This window comes from Ornithorhynchus anatinus, chromosome X5 (genome assembly GCF_004115215.2).
Source record: "Ornithorhynchus anatinus isolate Pmale09 chromosome X5, mOrnAna1.pri.v4, whole genome shotgun sequence".
NCBI classification, from domain to species: Eukaryota; Metazoa; Chordata; class Mammalia; order Monotremata; family Ornithorhynchidae; genus Ornithorhynchus; species Ornithorhynchus anatinus.
Window position 1 is genome coordinate 8,099,879 of NC_041753.1, and position 21,073 is coordinate 8,120,951.

Sequence of the window (21,073 nt, forward strand, 5' to 3'; positions counted from 1 at the left end):
TTCTGCTTCCCCTCTAGGCTGTAAACTCCTTATGGGCAGGGAACATATCTACCAACTCCATTTTACTGTAGAGAAGCAGCGTGGCCTAGTGGATAGAGCGCAGACCCAGGAGTCAGAAGGACCTGGGTTCTAATCCCACTATCTGCCACTTATCTACTGTGTGATCTGGAGTGAGTCACTTCACTTCTCCGTGCCTCAGTTCCCTCATCTGTAAAATGGGGATTAAGACTGTGAGCCCCATGTGGGACAGGGACTGTGCCCAACCTGATTTGCTTGTATCGCCCCCAGCGCTTAGGACAGTGCCTGGTGCATAGTAAGCACTTAACAAATAAAACAGTTATTATTATCATCATCATTATTCTTACTCTCCCCACGGGCTTTCCAGGGTGAGCTGAGCTTCAGGCCCCAGCTGTCTCCGAGCCCAGCTCCGGCAGCTGTTTTACCCCACAGCCTCTATAGATGGAGAGGCCTTAGACACAGTTAAGGATGAAATCCTCTTGTCGGGAAGTGTTGTGGGGTGGGGCACAGAGAGATGGGAGAGCTTCTCGGCCGGGGAAGGGACGAGGGGATCTTCAGAGATTCCCCTCAGGCCCTGGGGGGGATTTGAGGTGGAGGGGGGGCTCGGGGTCGGAGGTGAGGGGGGTGATTAGGACGGGTCTGGCCGCTTGACCACAGAGGCGTAGTCGGAGGAGAAGTCCTCTGTGGGGTTCCTGGTCTCCTCTTTAGGCCCCTCCTCCTTGGCCCCCTCCCCAGTGTCCCCAATGGGGAGCCTGCGGAGAGAGGCATAGTGCAGTTCTTGTTCCTCCCTCAGCTCCAGGGAGTTGTCCTGGGCCTGTGAGGGGAAGAGGGGGAGAGTCAGACACGGAGCAGAACGCCACCCTCACCCCACCACCCCCACTTTGCACTCAGCCTTTCTCTCTCCACTGTCCTTCTCCCTCTCTTCTCAGACTCTTGTTTCCTCTGTGGAGAACGCCGGGAAGGCCGCCTTCCCTCCGTCCGCCACTGATCGTCCCTGTTCCCAGCGTGCTCTGTGCCGGCCCAGTCGGGGGGTCAAAGCCGCTCTTGCCATGTCCCCACCGTGCTGAAACCGGTATGGGTTCTCCGCAGCTCCATCGTTCAGTCATATTTATTAAGCACTTACTGTGTGCAGAGCACCGTACTAAGCGCTTAACTCTCCATCCCATCCTGCCTCCCACCACTGACCCGGAGGGAAAGAGCAAAGCAGCCGCTGCACGAGGCCTCCCCCAAACCCTGAGAAAACTGGAGGCTGCTGTAGTGGTCACTGTGGCTACCGGTTGCCTTGGACTCTCTGTCCCAAAGAGCCTGAAGTTCTGCTCCTGTAGCCACAGCGCCCTAAGGGTTTGGGTCTGGGTTTGGGTTTCTATTTTCACTTTCCTTTCTGGTGTTTGTCCTTGCCCTTCAGACGGTTTCAGTGTTTTACGCTTTCACCTCTCCTGTTGTCTCTGTCTCCAGCTCCCTCTCCCCAAACATCTCTTCTTAGATTGGGCGCACCCCTCTCGAGGGACGGGGACCGCGTCTAAATTTTCACCTGGGTATTCTTTCCTTCCCACCTCTTGGTACAGTGGTCCGCACACAGTAAGTGCTCTTTCCCAGTGCTTAGGACTGTGCTCTGCACAGAGTAAGCGCTCTCTCCCGATGCTCGGTAGAGTGCTCTGCGTAAAGTAAACGCTCTTTCTCAGTGCTTCATCCAGTGCTCTGCACACAGTAAGCATTCAATAAATATGATTACAACGTTACTCCTATTAACGTTACGATGTGCACTCTGCCTCTCCTTCGCCTTTGTCTCTCGGTCTCTCTGCGTCACTCTCTCTGATCCTCTCTGCCTTGCTGTCCCCGTCTCTCCCCCCGACCCTGACACCCCCAACCCCTTCTTCCTCTCCGACCCCTTCCGGCTCAGCCTTCGCCAGGTACCTCGCTCCTCTGCAGTCTTTTCACTGTAAGAGATGAAACACAGTTCGTTAACCCTTATAGCCTTCATCACCCAAGCCCCCTCAAGCCGCTCTCCCCGCTCCCCTCCAGACTTCTAAAGGTTGGGAGAGGAGGGATTCAACTGTTTTTTCTTATGGTGTTTGTTATGCCACTTGGCAGCTGTGTGACTGTGGGCAAGTCACTTAACTTCTCTGTGCCTCAGTTACCTCATCTGTAAAATGGGGGTTAACTGTGAGCCTCACGTGGGACAACCTGATTACCCTGTATCTACCCCAGTGCTTAGAACAGTGCTCTGCACATAGTAAGGGCTTAACAAATACCAACATTATTATTATTATTAAGTGCTTGAAAGCACTTAGTTCCAAGCTCTGCACACAGTAAGCGCTTAATAAATGCAATCGAATTGAGTGAAACAATGAACACTACTAAGCTCTGGGATAGACTCAAGCAAACCATCCCCATCCCACATAGGGCTCGGAGAGTTAATCCCCATTTTGCAGACGAGGGAACCGAGGCTCAGAGAAGGGGAGTAACTTGTCCAAGGTCCCATAGCAGACAAGGGGCGGAGTGGGATTAGAACCCAGGACCTTCTGACTCCCAGTTCCAGCTCTTTCCACTAGGCTGCGCTACTTGCCCTAGACCGGGGCCCAGTGGGTTAGGTGGAAGGCCCCGGGCTGGAGGAGGGGAAGTTTGCAGGGGGGTGGGGGAGGACTCAGGGTGTGTGAGGGAGGGACAGACAGTTTGGGGGAGAGGAAGGGGGTGGCGCACCTCGCTTCTGGAGCCGGCAGAGACAGATGGCCAAAATGATCACAGCCACGACCAGTCCAATGGTCACTCCGGCCAATCCGATAAGGAAACAGCAGACCTTGTCAAGGCTTGTATTACCTGTAGTGGGTGGGAAGCAGAAGAATGGAGAGTGTTAGAGACCCTAATACTGAGCCAGCCTCCCCCATCAAATGAGATACCTATCTCCCGCTAAACATAATAATAATGGTATTTGTTCCCTAAACTAATAATATTAATAATGGCATTCGTTAAGTGCTTACTATTGGTCAAACTCTGTTCGTAGCGCTGGGGTAGATAGAAGATCATCAGGTCAGATACAGTCCCTGGCCCACCTGGGGCTCACAGTCTAACAGGGAAGGAGAACAGGGATTGAATCCCCATTGTTCAGATGAGGAAACTGAGGCACTTAGTCCTCTAGACAGTACTTCTCAGTACTCTAGATTGTAAACCCGATGTGGGCAGGAAATGGGTCTGTATATTGTTATATTGTACTCTCTCAAGTGTTTAGTAGGGTGCTTGGCACAGAGTAGATGCTGAATAAATACAGTTAAAGGATGAGTGAACAGTAAGCTCGTCATGGGCAGGGAATGTGTCTGCCAAAGTGTACCCTCCCAAGCACCTAGAACAGTGCTCTGCCCAAACTCCTCACTATTGGCTTCAAAGCTCTCCATCACCTTTCTCCCTTTCTCTCCTTTTACAGTCCAGCCCGCACATTCGGCTCCTCTGCCGCTGTTCACCTCCTCAGGGTGCCTTGTTCTCGCCTGGCCCGCCGTCAACCCCTGGCCTGGGTCCTACCTCTGGTCTGGTACGCCCTCTCTCCTCACATCCGCCAAACTAACACACTTCCCCTCTTCAAAGACTTACTGAAAGCTCACCAGGAACCTTCCCAGACTGAGCCCCCCTTTTCCTCTGCTCCTTCTCCCCTCCCTATCGCCCCGACTCCCTCCCTCTGCTCTGCCCCCCCGCCCCGCCCCACGGCAGTTGCGTATATAAGAACAAATTTATTGTTTTATTTATTTTATTAATGAGGTGAATGCATCTTATAATTCTATTTATATTGATGCTTTTGATGCCTGTCTTCTTGTTTTGTTTTGTCTTGTTGTCTGTCTCCCCCGCTGTAGACTGTGAGTCCATTGTTGGGTAGGGATTGTCTCTTTTGCCGAATTGTACTTTCCAAGCGCTTAGTACAGTGCTCGGCACACGGTAAGCGTTCAATAAATACGACTGAATGAATGAAATACCATGGATTGATTGACCAAAAAGTGAAGTGACTTGCCCCAGGTCACACAGCAGACTAGTGGCAGTGCCAGAATAAGAACTCAGGTCCTCTGACTCCCAGGCCACAGTTGATTATATCCATCAAGCAATCAGTCGATCAATTAATGGTATATAGTGAGCTCTGACTGGGTGCAGAGCACTGTACTAAGCCTTTGGGAAAGTACAACACTACTGAGTTGGTAGACCTTTTAGATCGTAAGCTCCTTGTGGTCAGGGCATGTGTCTGCCAACTCTTTTGAATTGCACTCCCCCAAGCCCTTAAAAACAGAAAGCGCTCAATAGGTACCATTGATTTACAGGCACAGTCCAAGCCCACAAGGAGACTAGATGGATACACAACAAAGACACACCTTCCTAAGGTATGAAGGCATTCAAAATTATGGGAAACCTATTGTGTATCATGTATCCCCTATCCTCAAATAAACCCTCCTTTGACCCCACGGCTCCTCCAGTTATCTGCCCATCTCCCTCAGGCCATTCCTCTCCAAACCTCTCCAAGTGAGTTGACTACATCTGCTGTCCTCCAGTTCTCTCCTGGTCCCCCTCCGATCTGGCTTCCTCCCCCTTCACTCCACAGACGCTTTCCTCTCTGAAGTCAGCGATGATCTCGTCCTTGCCAGATCCTATGGCCTCTACTCCCTCCTAATCCTCTCACCTGCCTTCGACACTATCAACCACCCCCTTCTGGAAATATTATCCATCCTGGGCATCGCTGACACTATCCTCTCCTGGTTCTCCCATCTCTCTGGCCACTCCCTCTCCGCCTCTTTCCCGGGCTCCTCTGCCTCCTACCCCTTAACTGTGGAGGTTCCTCAGAGCAAGAGGAAGGTCTGATTATTGTATGAGCCTCCTTGCCGACCTCCCTGCCTCCCGTCTCTCCCCACTCCAGACCACACTTCACTCTGCTGTCTAGATTGTTTTTCCACAAAACCATCCAGTCCACATTTCCCCACTCCTCAAGAACCTCCAGTGGTTGCCCATCCACCTCCGCATCAAACTAAAGCTCCTCATCATCTGCCCTAAAGTCCTCAAGCAGCTCGCCCCTCCTACCTTTACCTCCTTGATTTCCTTCTACAACCTAATCCGTACACTTTGCTCCTCTAATGCCACCCAACTCACTTTACCTCGGTCTCATCTATCTCTCTGCCGACTCCTTGCCATGTCCTGCTTCTGGCCTGGAACACCCTCCTTCTCCGCATCTGACAGACGATCACTCTCCCCACTTCAAAGACTTACTAAAAGCGCATCTCCTCCAAGAGACCTCCGCCGACTTAGCTCTCATCTCCTCTTTTCCCACTCCCTTCTGTGTTGCCCTTGCACTTTTACAGGCGTGGTAACTGAGACCTAAAGAAAGGAAGTGACTCTCCCGAGGTCACACAGCAGAAAAAATAGGGGAGTCAGGATTAGAACCCAGGTTCTTTGACTCCAAGGCCCTCTAGCTAGCTAACCCTCCCAGTCCCTCAGCCCTGTAATCCCCTCCCCAACCTCGGGAGCTGAATGGGTTTATGGAAAGGGTCTGGAAAGGGTCGTCTGTCCCAGAGGTGGGGAAATGGTAATGGTGACCTCAGGATGGGATGGCAGAGACACAGTAAAGCGGTCTCCCCCTGGAAGCAGTGCAGCCTATTGGAAAGAGCCTGGACCTGGGAGTCAGAGGATGTGGGTTCTAATCCTGGCTCCGCCACCTCTCTGCTGTATGTCCTTGGGCAACTCACTTCACTTCTCTGGGCCTCAGCCATCTGTCAAATGGGGATTAAGACTGTGAGCCCTCCATGGGACAGAGACTGCGTCCAACCCAATTATCTTGTATCTACCCCAGTGTTTAAAACAGCGCTTGGCACAAAGCAAGTGCTTAACAAATATAAAAACAAACAGAAAGGAATCTGCTCCTGTTTCTGTTTCCCCCTCTAGACTGTACATTCCTTGTGGGAAGGGAATGTGTCTTTTTATTTTTGAATTCTGTTTACTACAGCGCTCTGCACACAGTAAGTGCTCAATAAATACGATTCACTGACTGACTGTCCGACAGAAATACTATAAGAATAAACAAAAAATAATCTGCTCCTGGTTCTGCTGAATCCCTACCCATTCCCCCTCCCTCTTCTGCCCCTACTAACCTCTTTACTCCCTCCCACTGCTCAAGTGTGACCTTACTGAATTTACCTATACATGAAACCTCACGTGACATGGTGGTGGGATCAGGGTCTGTAGAGAGAGCAAAGGGAGAGGGGTAGCATGAGGTGGGGAAAGGGAAGGATTTGTGGGGGCCGGGAAACACTGCTGGGAACCTTAGCCTGAGTTAGGGGCAGCAAGGGAGTCTTTCCTAGCCTGCCCAGCCCTCAGACTCCTGGGTTGCTACCCAGCGGGCACAGAAGCTGTTCCCCAGTCAGATGCCTCTGAGGCCTCAGTGAGGACCTGCCAATTGCCCAAGAACTCTCAATTCCTCTTCCCTCCCCTCCCCTGTGCTGAACTTCCTGCCCTCAAACGACCAACTCCCTCAGCCTCTTGGGTTTGCCCCCCGGATTGTCCCCTCGATGAGGCCCTTGGAGAGATGGAGACACACTAGGGAGAGTCCAGTCATCTCGACCTCCCCAGACCTCAGGTCTCCTCCCGCCGCCCCCCTCCAACTGAGCCCCAGAGAGCTGGCCCCCACGATCCTGTCTCTTCCTCGCTTCCCACGTAGTTGACTCAAGTCACTCTGGTCTCAGTTGTCATTTCGGGGCCTTCTCTACCCAGGTTCCTTGCTCCCACTCTGGCCCTCAATTCCCAGTTGGACTTCTGGCCCCACAGCCCTCCCTCCTCCTCCCTCCCCAAGCCAGGATTCCCCCATCCCCTGTCCCCCAACCCCTCGTTTCCCCCTCTGGACTGGTCGTGTCCCAGGGACTTCTGGGAGATAGCGGAAGCGGGGGGCTGAGGTGAGATGTGGGGGGTGGGAGAGGAGGAGTCTTACCTCGAGGACTGGACGGGCGGTCTGATGTCTAAGCCAGGAAAGGGACACAGGTCAGCACTGGCCGACCTACCCGGCCTAACCCTATTTGTGTTACCCACTGGCCCCTCCCTGGAGGCCTCTGGGGAGAGGAAGTTGGGCAGAGTTAGGGGCTGGGAGGGGAGAAGAGGAAGACGTCCAGTCTGAGTCGCTTCCCCACTCTCCCCCGGGGTCAAAACTCTTCCCCACTCTCTCCAGGGTCCCCTTCTTTCCAGAGCACACAATTGAGAAATCCTGTTGCCCCATATCCTAGAGAACAACCTGGGGGGGAGGTCCTCCCTGGCTCCCCCACAGCCTCCCTCTCAGTCCTCCCCAGTGCCCCCAGAGTGAGCCCTGGGATCCCATCTGGGGCTGCTGTGTGACCTCGGGCCGGGTCGCTTTTCTTCTCTGGGCTTCAGTTTCCTCATCTGGACAATGGGGATTCAATTCCTGTTTCATCCATTAAATGGTATTGATGGAGCTTTTTCTGTGTATCCATTCAGTGGTACCTCTTGAGCACTTACCGTGCGCAGAGCACTGTACTAAGCACTTGGGAAAGTACAATACAACTATAAACAGTGACATTATCTGCCCATGACAAGCTTACAGCCTGGGGCGGGGAGACAGATATCAATACAAATTAAAAAAATTACAGATAGGTACATAAGAGCTGGGGGGCAGGAAGGGGGCAAGAGCAAAGGGAGCAAGTCAGAGTGATGCGGGAGTGGGAGTTGAGGAAAAGCGGGGCTTAGTCTGGGAAGGCCTCTTCGAGGAGAGGGGCCTTCAATAGGCTTTGAAGGCAGAGAGCGTAATTGTCAGATTTATGGAGGGAAGGCATTCCAGGCCAGAGCCAGGATGTGGGCTAGGGGTCGGTGGCGAGACAGGCGAGACTGAGGCACGGTGAGGTTAGCACTAGAGGAGCGAAGAGTGCGGGCTGGGTTGTAGTAGAAGAACAGCGAGATGAGGTAGGAAAGGGCAAGCCAATGGTGAGGAGTTGTTGTTTGATATGGAGGTGGTTGCACAACCACTGGAGTTTTTTGAGGAGGGGCGTGACGTGTCCTGAACATTTTTGTAGCGCAACGGTCCAGTCAGCAGAGTGAAGTATGAACTAGAGTGGGGAGAGACAAGAGGCTGGGAAGTCAGCAGGGAGGTTGATGTGGTAATCCAGGCGGGATAGGATGAGTGATGGTATTAATGTGGAAGCAGTTTGGATGGAGAAGAAAGGGTGGATTTTGGTGATGTGTGGATGTAGAAGGAGAATTGAAGGGGACTCAAACCTGAACCTTGAGGGACCCCCACTGTTAGGGGGTGGGAGGCAGAGGAGGAGTCCCCGAAGGAGGCCGACAATGAAAGGTCAGAGAGATGAGGAGAACCAGGAGAGAAGAGAGTCAGAGAAACCAAGGTTGGATCAAGTTTCCAGGAGAAGGGGTGGTCCACGGTGTCGAAGGCAGCCGAGAGGTCGAGGAAGATTAAGGATGGCCTAGAGGCCCTTGGATTTGGCAAGAAGGAGATCATTGGGGACCTTTGAGAAGGTGGTTTCTGTGGAGTGAAGGGGACGGGAGCCAGATTGGAGGGAGTCGAGAGAATTGGAGGAGAGGAATTTGGGACAGCGGATCTAGTCAGTTCGCTCAAGGAGTTTGGAGAGGAATGGTAGGAGGAAGATGGGGCAATAACTGGTGGGACCTGTGGGGTCAAGGAAGGGTTTTTTAAGGACAGGGGAGATATGGACATGTTTCTTCTCCAGTGGACAATGCTCGGTATGCTTCCTTCCCTAAAAGCCATCTTCAACCATTTGCTCTCCAGTGGCATCTTCTCCCCTGGAGAAGAAACATGTCCATATTTCCCCTGGGAGATGGGATTTTAATAAGGCTTTGAAAGTGGGGAGAGTGATGGTCTGTCGGATATGAAGGGAGAGGACGTTCCAGGACAGAAGCAGGACGTGGGCGAGGGGTCGGTGGCGAGGCAGACGAGATCGAGGTACCGTGAGTAGGTTAGCATTAGAGGAAAGAAGCGTGTGGGCTGGGGTGTAGTAGGAAATCATTGAGAGAAGATAGCAGGGGGGAAAGTGATTGAGCGCTTTAAAGCTTACGATAAGGAGTTTCTGTTTGATGCACAGGTGGATGGGCAACCTCAGGAGGCTCTTGAGGAGTGGAGAAACCAGAACTCAACTTTTTTGAGAAAATTGGTCTGGGCAGCAGAATGAAGCATGGACTGGAGTGACCGATTGATTGAATTTATTTTGGCGAGTATAGTAAGCCCCTTGTTGTTTTTATTATTATTGTTGTTATTATATTTGTTAAGTGCTTACTTTGAGTCAAGCATTATTCTAGGTGCTGATGGGCAGTGCTAAGTACAGTTTTCTACACACAGAGCGCTCAATAAATACCATCAAGGGATCGATGGAGGGTGCAGAAGGGCAGAGACCTCTCTCGCTGCAAAGCAGAATTCCTCCCACTCCCCCAGTCCAAGCCACCCTTAGAGGGGAGTTTCTCCTTATTTGAAATAATAATTAATAATTGTGGTATTTAAGTACTTACTATGTGCCATGCACTGTGCTAAGCACTGGGGTGGGTACAAGCAAATTGGATTGGACCCAGTCCCTGTCCCACAAGGGGCTCACAGTCTTAATCCCCATTTTACAGATGAGGTAACTGAAGCACAGAGAAGTGAAGTGATTTGCCCAAGGCCTCACAGCAGACAAGTAACAGAGCCGGGATTAGAACCCATGACATTCTGGCTCCCAGGCCCGGACTCCATCCGCTACACCATTGAAAAGTTCTTTCTGATCGGCGGAAAGAAACCAGAACTGGGTGAAAGGGAAGCTGGGCTGGAAAACAATTTCTCCCAGCCTTGGAAAAGTTAGTTTTGTATGGCATGGGTTATTGGTAGATTGAGTGATTAGACACCTACTATGTGCCAAGCATTGTGCCCAGTCCTGGGGTGGATTCAAGCTGAGAGAAAAGAGCCCGGGCCTGGGAATCAGAAGACCTGGGATCTAATCCTGGATCTGCCACTTTTTTTTTTTTTAATGGTATTTGTTAAACCCTTACTAAGCGCCAAGCACTGAAGTAAGCCCTAGGGCAGGTACAAAATAATCAGATTGGACACAATCCCTGTCCCACATAGGGCTCAGAGTCTTAAACCTCATTTTACAGATGAGGTAAGCAAGGCACAGGGAAGTGAAGAGACCTGCCCCAGGTCACACAGCAGGTAAGTGGCGGAACTGGCATTAGAAGCCAGATTTTTCGGTTCTCGGGCCCGGGTTCTTCCCACTAGGCCCTGGTGCTTTTCTGCCTGTCTGCTGTGTGACCTTGAGCAGATTACCTCACTTCTCCGTGCCTCTGGTTCCACTTCTGTAAAATGGGGATTCAATATATGTCCTCTCTCCTATTTAGCCGGTGAGCCCCGTGGGGGACAAGGACTGCGCTTTATATGATGATTTTGCATCTACTATAGTGCTTGGCCAATAAAATAATAATGACAATGATCATAGTGTTTGTTAAGTGCTTACTATGTGTCAAACACTGTTCTAAGCGCTGGCACTGTTCCAAGTGCTAAATAATAACAACAGTAACAATAATACGGGGAAGCAGCATGGCTCAGTGTAAAGAGCCTGGGCTTCGGAGTCAGAGGTCATGAGTTCGACTCCCGGCTCTGCCACCTGTCAACTGTGACTGTGGGCAAGTCACTTAACTTCTCTGTGCCTCAGTTACCTCATCTGTAAAATGAGGATTAACTGTGAGCCTCACGTGGGACGACCTGATTACCCTGTATCTCCTCCAGCGCTTAGAACAGTGCTCTGCACATAGTAAGCGCTTAACAAATACCAACATTATTATTATTATTATACCAATAATTGTTATTAGATCGGAGTCCTTGCCCGCCCAAGCCAGCACCCTAATGTTTTTATTTTTTATTTTGTGGATTTCTCTTTGACTTTCATATTTAGCATTTTACAGTTTCATTGCTCCTGATACGTCTGTTCCCAGTCCCCTCTCCCCACTTCAGAATCATAGATTGTGAGCCCCTTGAGAGACAAGTCCTGGGTCTGATTCCCACCTGTGTACTCTCTGCTAGTGCGTAGTACAGTGATCTGCACATATTAGGCACTCAGTGAATACCGTAGAGAAGCAGCATGGCCTAGTGGAACGATTATGGGGCCAGGAGTCAGAGGCCCTGGGTTCTCATCCCAGTTCTGCCACTTGTCTGCTGTGTGACCTTGGGGAAGTCACTTCACTTCTCTATGCCTCAGTTACCTCAGCTATCAAAAGGGGATTAAGAATGTGAGCCCCATATGGGACAGGGACCGTGTCCAAACTGATTATCATGTACCTATCCCTGTGCTTAGTGCTTGAGACATCGTAAGTGCTTAACCAAGACCATTATTATTATTATTATTAATATTACTACCCAGGGCCCAGCCCCTCCTCTTCTTGCTGCTGCTGCTCCTCTCAGGGACAGTCACTTTGAACGGACTTTTCTGCACCTCTCCCCGCCCCACATGGGCAGGTGTTGGACAGTCTCGGGGACCCTCCTCCCCCCGCCCCATGGGACCGTGGGCGGATCTGAGGCTAGATCGGGCCTCCCAGCTGAGGGGAAGGAAGAGGTTGACCGCAATCCTGATGGGGCCCTGTCCCTCACTTCCACTCCCAGCCCCCCTTCCTCCGCTTCCCCAAAAAGGTTGTGGGACTCAGACGCGGTTCCTGTTCTGGGCCTGCGACCTGAAATAGGGGCTTGGGGGTGAAAGGGCTGGGGACTGGAAGCCAGCGGCGGGGGCTACGACTTGTCAGCTGTGTGACCTTGGGCAAATCACTTCACTTCCTTGTGCCTCAGTCACCTCATTTGTGAAATGGTGGTGAAGACTGGGAGCCCAGTGTGGAACACGGACTGGGTCCGATCTGATTAGCTTCGATCTACCCCAGTTTTTAGGACAGTGCCTGGCACGCAGTAAGTGCTTAACAAATACCCTTTAAAAAAGGAGAGTTGTAGGCTGTGGCAGGGCAGGAAGCTAGACTCCGAGCTCGTTGTGGGCAGGGAATATGTCTGTTATTGTTCTGTTGTCCTCTCCCAAGTGCTTAGTCCAGTGCCCTGCACAAGGTAAGCGCTCAATAAATGCGATTGGATGAACGATTGAATGAAGTCCTCGGTTCCCCAGGCTGCAGCGCCCTCGGTGCTGTAAATCAGCATGGCAGGGCGGGGCAGGGGTTGAGGGGGTGAGGACCCAGGGTTCCACCCGCCCCCCACCCCCACCCCCAGATTAGTGGAGTCGGGAGGACCCCCAGCTCCCTGCCCAGGGGTGAGCTCCTTTGCAGATTCTTGAGTCTTGTTGGGGGTTTTTATGGTGTGGGCTAAGCGCTTACTAAATGCCCAGGCGCTGTACTAAGCACTGGGGTCGCTGCAAGCTAAGGAGATTAGACAAGGTCCCTGTCACACGAGGGGCTGGCCCGGGCGGGAGTTTCTTTTCCCCACAAGCCTCCGCTAATCAATCAGTCAATCAGTGGTATTTACTGAGCACTCACTATGAGCAGAGCACCGTAATAAGCGGTTGGGAGAGTCCAATACTGCAGAATTACCGGCCGGGTCCCCTGCCCATAATGTGTTTATCCTAAAACCATCTCCCCTCCCAACCAGGGGATCGATCGGAGGAGGCCCAGGTTGGAGGAGCCAACTTAATCCGAATTTCTTTATTATCTGCATTAGATTGCCACCCCAAACTGCCCTCTGCTCTCCATCCGCCACCCCAAGGGCGCTCCGATTCTCCCCCGCCGCAGGCCCCCGCCCCGCTCTGGGACCCAGGCCTACAGCCCCCTACCTCTCCCGGCACCCGGCTCCCTCCCAGGTACCCCCCCCGCTTCCCCCCAGCTTTCCTGTGTTCAGAGAACCCAGGCGTCCGGCCGCCCCACCCTAGCTCTGGGTAAGCAGGAAGCCGGGCGGCTTTGGGCGGAAAGCCCCAAGCAGGTGGGGTGAAGGGGAGAAGGAGGAGGGGGAGGAAGTGGGGGTGAAAGGGGTCCCAGCCCCGCCCCCCCCCGAGGCGCCAGCCGGGGTATGAAAGTGCCTGACCCCGGGGGGGCCGGTTCAGAGCAGGATGGGGGCCCGGGGCGGGGAGCCAGGCCGCCCCCTTCTGGCCGTGGTGGGAGCCGCTGTGCTGGGGACTCTACTGGTGTGCGTACCCCTCACCGCCCTGGTCACCATGGCGCTGGGACCTCGGTCTTGGGGGCAGGTGAGAGGGGGTCACCGAGAAGGGGCCGGCTGTCTCCGGCTCGGGCTCTCTCCACCTGCAGGGCTCAGCCGCTTGTTCGGGCTGCCTCTGGTTTTCCGTCTCTGTCAGTTTCCATCTCTGCGCGGCCCTGCCTCCATCTCTTTTCTCTGTCATGTTCCATCTCCATCTCTCCGTTTCCAACTCCGTTTAGCCCTGCCTCCATCTCTGCTCTCTCGCTCTCTCTTTTCCGTCTCTGTCTCTCGCTTTCCATCTCTGTGTAGCCCTGCCTCCATCTTTTTCCTCTCTCACGTTTCCATATCTATCTCTCGTGTTTCCATTTTTGTGTAGCCCCGTCTCCGTCTCTACTCTCCCTTGTTTCCATGTTGGCCTCTCGGTTTCCGTGTCTGTGTAGCCCTGCCTCCATCTCTTCTCTTTCTTGTTTCCACGTCCGTCTCTCTGTTTCCACCTCTACGTACCCTTGCCTCCATCTCTTCTCGCTCTCGTTTCCATGTCTGTCTATCATTTTCCATTTCTCTGTAGCCCTGTCTCCATCTTTACTCTCCCTCATTTCCACGTTTGTCTCTCGGTTTCCGTCTCTGTGTAGCCCTGCCTTCATCTCTTTTCTCTCTCATGTTTCCATATCTATCTATCAGCTTCCATCTCTGTGTAGCCCTGACTCCATCTCTTCTGTTTCTCGTTCCCATGTTTGTCTCTGGATTTCCATCCCTATGTAGCCCTGCCTCCATCTCTTCTTTTTCTTGTTTCCATGTCTGTCTCTCTGTTTCCATCTCCGTGTAGCACTGAATCCATCGCTTTTCTCTCATTTCCATGTCTCACTCTCGGTTTCCACTAATTTCTTTCAGTTTCCATCTCTGTCCTTCAGTTCCGTTACTTTCTCCCTCTTGGTTTCACTCCACCGAGTAGTACGGAGTGATCCTTATTAAACATTTCCTGGGATAGTCCCACTCGACTTCCCTCTTTCCCTTTCTCTGGGTTGTGCGTCTCGGGAATCCCACCCACTGAATCTCTAAGGCTGTCCCATTGTCTTCCCTCTTATTATTTATTGAGCACTTACTATGTAAACATAGCTCTCTCTATCTCTGCCTTTCTCAATTTCTCTGCTTTTCCAGACTCTTTTTATTTCCCTTGGTGTCTGTCTCTCCACCTCTGACTCTCTCCCTCCCTTTCTTTCTCTCTGTATATTTCTGTCTCTGTCTCTCTTCGTGTGTATCTCTGCCTTTCTGTCTCTCTGTGTATCTTTCTGTCTTTCTGTTTCCATCTCACTCTCTGTTTCTCTCTGTGCACCTCTGTCGTTCAGTTTCTGTCTCTGTGTGTTTCTCTGCCTTTCTCTCTCCCTGTGCATCACTCCGACTTTCTGTTTCTCTCTCCCTGTATCTCTCAGTCTCTCTGGGGACTTGACTATCCCCTCTCTATTTTGGTTTTGGTCCTTTTTCCCCCTTCAGCCTCCTTTCTCCTCAGGGCAAACGAAACGAAACTGGCTTTGGGAATTCACAGGGTCTTCACTCCTTTCCCCGCCCCCGGCCTGTGGCCACTTCTTTCACTTTAATCTCGGGATCAAAACAAGAGTTTCACTCTCTCCTTCAGGAGAGGCTCCGGGAGGTCTTTCCCCTCCTCCTACCACCAAAAGTCGCTCTAGGACACCCCCCACCCTCCCTCCAACCCTCTCCTTCCCCCCTCCCGGCTTCCACGCCCACCCGGATAGACCCCCCGCCCAACCCCAAACACGCCCTGAGAGGAGAGGTTAATTGACTGTTGCTGAGAGCTGTTCTGCCCACCTGCCCCAGGCCTGGTCTCTCCCACCTCACACCTTCACTTTCAGCCCCTTCCTTCCTCTTCCCCTCCTTCCTCAGCTCTCAATTTCACTTCCTCCCCTAACTTGATGCCCTGCAATTTTTCTGTCTGCTCAGGTCTGCCCTTCTTTACAGCCTGGCTCAGTCTCAGACAGTATCTCCTTTTCTGCCCACATCTCTCTGAAGCAGCTGGATGGGTGGGCTGCGGTGGGGGGGGACTTGTTCACGTGCTCGTTCCCGTAACCGTGTCTCTCTGGGTCCGGGCCTTGGTCTCTGTTATCCTGTCTCTGTCTCCCATTGCCACTGCTCCTCTCGGCGTCAGGGTCTCTGTTCCCTGTCTCTGTCTCCCTGTCTCCATCTCTCAGAGTCAGGGTCTTTGTCTCCCCACCCCCATCTCTCAGTCTTTTTGGGTCAGGGTCTCTGCTGCCTGTCTCTTTGAGTCAGGGTGTCTGTGTCCTCATCGCTGTCTCTCAGGCCGTCTGAATCAAGGTCTCTGTTATCCTGTCTTTGTTTCCCCATGGCGATCTCTCAGGGTCAGAGTCTCTGCTGCCCCGTCTCTGTCTCTCTGTTGCCCTCTCTCTGTCTCTGGGTCAGGGTCTCTGCTGTCCCATCTCTGTCTCCCTGTCACCATCTCTCAGTCTCGCTGGGTCAGGGTCTGTATCTCCCCGTGCCTGACTCAGCTATCCGTGGCCAGGTCTGCCTAGGCACATCTCTAGGCCTGAAAGTTCGAATTCTGTGTGAACCCCAGCTACCCCCCCACAACCCTGGGGTCGGAAGGGAAGGGGAACTAATGAATGAAGGTGTGAAAGTGGGGATCCCTTAGGGGAATGGAAAAAGGCATGACTGCCCCAGGGGTGGGACCCAACTCGGTTGCTGGGGTTGGTGGCGGGGAGAGGCGCCCCAGCCGCAGGGGAATGCCTGCAATGACTCGGGAGACCATGGGGTCGAAGGCTGAGTGTTCAGGTCTGTCTCCCTCCTGCCCCCCAATCTCTCCAGGAAGCGGCCCCCGAGCCCCCAGGAGGGCAGAGGCAGCAGCAGATGGGTGAAGACCCTTCCCGGGACCCAGGAGTCCTGCCCCCAGGACCCGCTGAGGACTGGGGACTCGAAGAGACCCTCCGTAACCCGGCAGCCCACCTCATAGGTGAGGAGTGGGCCGCCCAGAGCGAGTCCAGATCTGGATTCTGGATTGGAAGGGTCGGGGACCCCCGCGCCATGGAGGGGTGACGGCTCCACGCAAAACCCGGTCCGGATTGCTTATGAATATTTATAATTTATTATTTATACAATATCTTCCATATATATATTTTTCTTCTAATACGGTTCTCAAAGGCTGTAGCAAAACCCATACAGGAGGAGCATTCATTTATTCGATTGTATTTATTGAGCACTTATTGTGTGCACTATACTAAGCGCTTGGGAGAGTATAATATAACAATAAACAGACACATTCCCTGCCCACAACGAGCTTACAGCCTAGAGAGGGGGAGACAGTCATAGAAATAAATAAATGACAGATCTGGACATAAGCGCTGTGGGGCTGGGAGTGGGGAAGAACAAAGGGAACATGTCAGGGAGACGCAGGAGGGAGTGGGAGAAGAGGAAAGGAGGTCTTAGGTAGGGAAGGCCTCCTGGAGGAGATGGGCCTTCAATAAGACTTTGAAGGGGGAAGGGAGAGAGTAATTGTCTGTTGGATTTGAGGAGGGAAGGCTTTCTAGGCCAGAGGCAGAATGAGGGGTCGTGGAGAGTAGCGGAAATCGAGGTGTAGTAAGAAGGTGGGCTCACAGTCTAAGTAGGAGGGAGAACAGATATTGAATCTAGTCTGTAGATTCCAGATTCTAGACTGAAATCTCGCTGTGGGCAGGGAACCTAACACCTCTGTTATATTGTACTCTCCCAAGTGCTCTGCACACAGTTAATGTTCAATAAATATGATTAACTAGTTGATTGATTGATTGCTTGAATCCCCATTGTTCAGATGAGGGAACTGAGGCACAGAGAAGTGAAGTGATTTGCCCAGGGTCACACAGCAGACAGGTGGATTGCAACCCAAGTCTTCTGGCTCCCAGGTCTGGGCTCTTTCCACTGGGCTACGCTTCTATCCGTGGTTTTTCTTGAGCTGTAACTGTGTGCAGGGCACTAGACTGAGCGCTTAGGAAAGTACAGTCCAACTACAGAGTTGGTAGCCGCGATCCTTGTCCATAATAATAATAATGGTGGTATTTGTTAAGTGCTTACTATGTGCAAAGCACTGTACTAAGCGCTAGGGGGGGATACAAGGTGATCAGGTTGTCCCCCGTGGGGCTCATGGTCTTCATCCCCATTTTAGAGATGAGGGGACTGAGACCCAGAAAAATGAAGTAACTTGCCCAAGGTCTCACAGCCAGGATTAGAACTTAGATCCTCTGACTCCCGGGCCTGGCTTCTCTCCACCGTTTCTCTTCATACCAACTCTGTTTTACTGTGCCCTTCCACGTATTTAGCCCAGTGTTCTGTACACAGTAAGTGCTCAATACCACTAATTGACTGATTGAACTGGAGCCGGGCTGAGTCCCGGTGGGAATCGGAGCCCCGGGAAATCCAGTACGGAGAAGGGGAAGCCCACTGTGTCCACCCCGGATTTGCTTGTGTCTATCCCAGCGCTCAGCACCATGCCTGGCCCATAGTAAGCGCTTAACAAATACCAAAAAAAAGCCCGAAAGAGGTCGCAGTCTACTGGACTGCAAGCTCATTCTTAAAGGGCCAGGGTGCCCCCCCACCCCACCCCACCCCTAACGCTGCCCTCCTCTCTCCCCCTCCCTACGTCTTGTCCTCTCCTCAGGTATCCAAGGCCACGGCCCGGGCCACCTCCTGCACTGGGTCACGGGGCACGAGGAAGCCTTTCTGAAGAGCGGGGCCCGCCTGCTGGGCACTGCCAGGCTGGCACTGCCCCGGGAGGGCGTCTATTACCTGTACTGCCACGTGGGATTCCGGGGCCGGGGGTCTGGGGGCCACCCGGGGGCCGGGATCACCGTAAGCAGCCGCCTCTACCGCGTTGGAGGGGGCTATGGGGCTGGGGAGGTGGAGCTGATGCTTCAGGGGGCCGAGACGGTGACCCCACCCCCCGGGGACGGCCGGGGGCCCGGGGGCCTGTGGCACACCAGCGTGGGGTTTGGGGGCCTGGCCCGGCTCGGGGGCGAGGAGAGGATCTTCGTGAATGTCAGTCATCCCAACATGGTGGACTACAGGAGGGGGAAGACTTACTTCGGGGCCGTGAGGGTGGGTTGAGGTCGGGGTCTCCGGAGGGGAGAGGGGAAGACGAGGGGGGCTCTGGGGCAGGAGGCTTGAGAGTTTAGGGCGTGGGGGGGGCGTTGGGGAGAATCGGGGACAGAGGGGGGGTGAAGGGGGTCAGAGATTTGGAGGGAAGGGGGGAACTAGTGTTGCTAGTGGAATGAATACAGGCACGGGAGGCAGGAACTATCAATCGATCCTATTTATTGAGCCCTTACTGTGGGCAGAGCACCGCCCACTACAGAAGAGTCCGTAGAAACGTTCCCTGCCCACCATGAGCCTACAGTCTAGGGGGGGAGGTGGGCACGATGAGAAATAAAGGAATCAAATTAAATGGGGGAGGCCTGTCTTCTCATCCCAGCCCCACCACTTACCTGCTGTATGACCTCGGGCAGGTCGCTGACCTTCTCCGGGCCTCAGTTTCCTCATCTGCCAAATGGGCATTCAATACCAGTTCTCCCTCCCTCCCCTTTAGATTGAGTCCCCCATGGGGCTGATCTGATTGCACGTTGCTTAACAAATACCCGGGAGTTAGCCCTGGAGGGAGGGCCGATTCACCCTGTTGAAGTTAAAAGAGCCCGCCCTGGGGACTGGGCGGGGTGGGGGCCCCAGGATCAGTACACCCTCTCTTGAAAATAAAGGAACTTGATTGAAAACCAACTATCTATTTATCATGTCTGTCTTTCACTGCCTGGGAGGAGTCCACAAAGGCACCCCTCCTCAGCTCTCCAAGAATCCGCCTCTCCCAGGCTGAGGAGATCAGGCCGCCCTGTCCGATCCGCCGACACCTCAACAGCCATCTTCAAAAAGAATCGATGGTCGATCTGTCAAGCGGTATTGAATGAGTGCTTCTTGGGTGCAGAGCACTGAACGGAGCCGCTTGGAAAGGAACAACGTAACAGCCATTCCCTGCCCACAAGAAGTTTACAGTCTAGAGGGAGAGACAGACATTGCTATGAGTACTTTACAGATAGGGACGTAAGTGCTGTGGAGCGGAGGGTGGGGTGAATACCAAATGGCTAAAGTGCCCCGTCTTCGTCATCATCAGTGCTATTTGTCGAGCGCTTACTGCGTGTGGAAAGCACTCTACTAAGTGCTTGGGAGAGGACAGTCCAACACACACAATCCCTCCCGTCCTTTACCGGATAATAAGAATAATAACTGTGGGATTTGTTAAGCGTTTGCTAAGTGCCAGGCACTGTACTGAGCACTGGGTCCCCAGGGGATCTCTGTGATTTTGTAAATGTCATTAGCTGAGAAGACTGAGTTTCCTTCCTGACCCGGCTTTATGGTCTAATCGATCAATTAATCGTATTGAGCGATTACTATGTGCACAGCACTGTACTAAGCGCTTGGGAGAGTACAGTACAACAGAATCAGCCGCCACGTTTCCTGCCCATAACGAGCTGACAGTCTAGAGAAGGGGCGTGCTCAGTGAAAAGAGCCCGGACTTGGGCGTCAGAGGTCGTGGGTTCTAATCCCGGCTCCGCTGCTTGTCAGCTGGATGACTTTGGGTAAGTCACTTCACTTCTCCGGGCCTCGGTTACCTCATCTGTGAAATGGGGATGAAGACTGTGAGCCCCACGTGGCCCAACCCGACGGCCTTGTATCTAGAAGTTAAGAAGTCACTTAACTTCTCTGTGCCTCAGTTCCCTCATCTGTAAAATGGGGATTAAGACTGTGAGCCCCATGTGGGACAACCTGATTCCCCCTTGTCTACCCCAGCGCTTAGAACAGTGCTCTGCACATAGTAAGCGCTTAACAAATGCCAACATTATTATTATTACCCCAGCGCTTAGAACAGTGCTCGGCACATAGTAAGCGCTGAACAGACGCCAGCATTATCATTATTACTATTATTATTAGAGGGGGAGACAAACGTTAAAAGGAATAAGTGATAATATATAATTGAAAGATTTGTACATAAGCGCTGTGGGGGCTGGGACAAATATCAAATTTCCAAAGGTCACAGATTAAAGTGCATAGATGACGCAGAAGTCTAGGAAGTTCTTTCTCATGTCTAACCTCAATCCTCATCACTGCAGTTAAAAATCCGCTTCTTCTTGGTCGGTCTATAGCGTATCTGGAGGAAGGCTGCCCCCCACCCTAACAATAATAATAATAAGAAGAATTGCGGTATTTGTTCAACGCTTACTATGGCCAGGCACTGTACTAAGCGCTGGGGTGGATACAGGAAATCGGATCGGACACGTGGAGCTCACACTCTCAATCCCCATTTACAGATGAGGTAACTGAAGCACAGGGAAATGAAGTGACTTGCCCAGGGTCACATAGCAGGCAAGTAGCGGAGCTGAGACTAGAACTCTCCCACCCCCAGCCAGCCCCCGGCCTTCATCCACATAAGAAGGAGCATGGCCTAGTGGAAAGACCCCGGGCCTGAGAGTCAGAGGACTTGGGTTCCAATCTCTGCTCGGCCACTCGCCTGCTGCGTGACTTTGGGCAAGTCACTTTACTTCTCTGTGCCTCATTTCCTCAACTGTCAAATGGGCATTCAACACCCCTTCTCCATTCTACTAGACTGTGAGCCCCATGTGGGACAGGGATTGTGTCCAACCTGAATAACTTTTAGCTACCTCAGTGCTTAGAACAGTGCTTGACCCATAGTAAGGGCTCAACAGCTATAGTAATAATAATGGCAATAATTAGAATTCTCTGAAGACCTTAAGAAGAGAGAGTTAGCGGGCAAGCTTTGGGGCCCAGGAGAGAGAGGGAGGCGCGGGGTGAGGGAGGGGAGAAAGGTCTCGTGTCCTGGGACAGCGGCAGGGGGAGGGAAATGAGACGGGGTTGCGTGGGAGAAGG

General features: G+C 52.6%; 2 protein-coding genes across 2 annotated transcripts; one reads left to right on the top strand and one right to left on the bottom strand.

Moving 5' to 3' along the window:
* Positions 1 to 290: 290 nt before the first annotated feature.
* Positions 291 to 7,027, bottom strand: LST1 (leukocyte specific transcript 1). Its single transcript, XM_029056122.1, has 5 exons — positions 6,962 to 7,027; positions 6,175 to 6,216; positions 2,719 to 2,835; positions 1,933 to 1,955; positions 291 to 832 (listed from the first exon to the last, which is right to left on the bottom strand). The coding sequence occupies exons 2-5, from the start codon at positions 6,197 to 6,199 to the stop codon at positions 647 to 649; spliced, it is 351 nt and encodes a 116-aa protein (XP_028911955.1). The 5' UTR covers positions 6,200 to 6,216; positions 6,962 to 7,027; the 3' UTR covers positions 291 to 646.
* Positions 7,028 to 13,061: 6,034 nt separating this feature from the next.
* Positions 13,062 to 18,250, top strand: LTB (lymphotoxin beta). Its single transcript, NM_001242728.1, is given in 3 exon segments — positions 13,062 to 13,196; positions 15,983 to 16,127; positions 17,805 to 18,250. Coding segments are annotated over 3 exon segments (726 nt in total).
* The last annotated feature ends 2,823 nt before the right edge of the window (positions 18,251 to 21,073 follow it).

Excerpts from the sequence above, each read along its gene's own strand:
- LST1 (XM_029056122.1), bottom strand. The coding sequence starts at position 6,199 with ATGTCACGTGAGGTTTCATGTATAG. Across the intron at positions 1,956-2,718 it reads CTGCCGGCTCCAGAAGCGAG|TGAAAAGACTGCAGAGGAGC; the intron begins GTGCGCCACCCC and ends CATCTCTTACAG. Across the intron at positions 833-1,932 it reads AAAGACTGCAGAGGAGCGAG|GCCCAGGACAACTCCCTGGA; the intron begins GTACCTGGCGAA and ends TTCCCCTCACAG.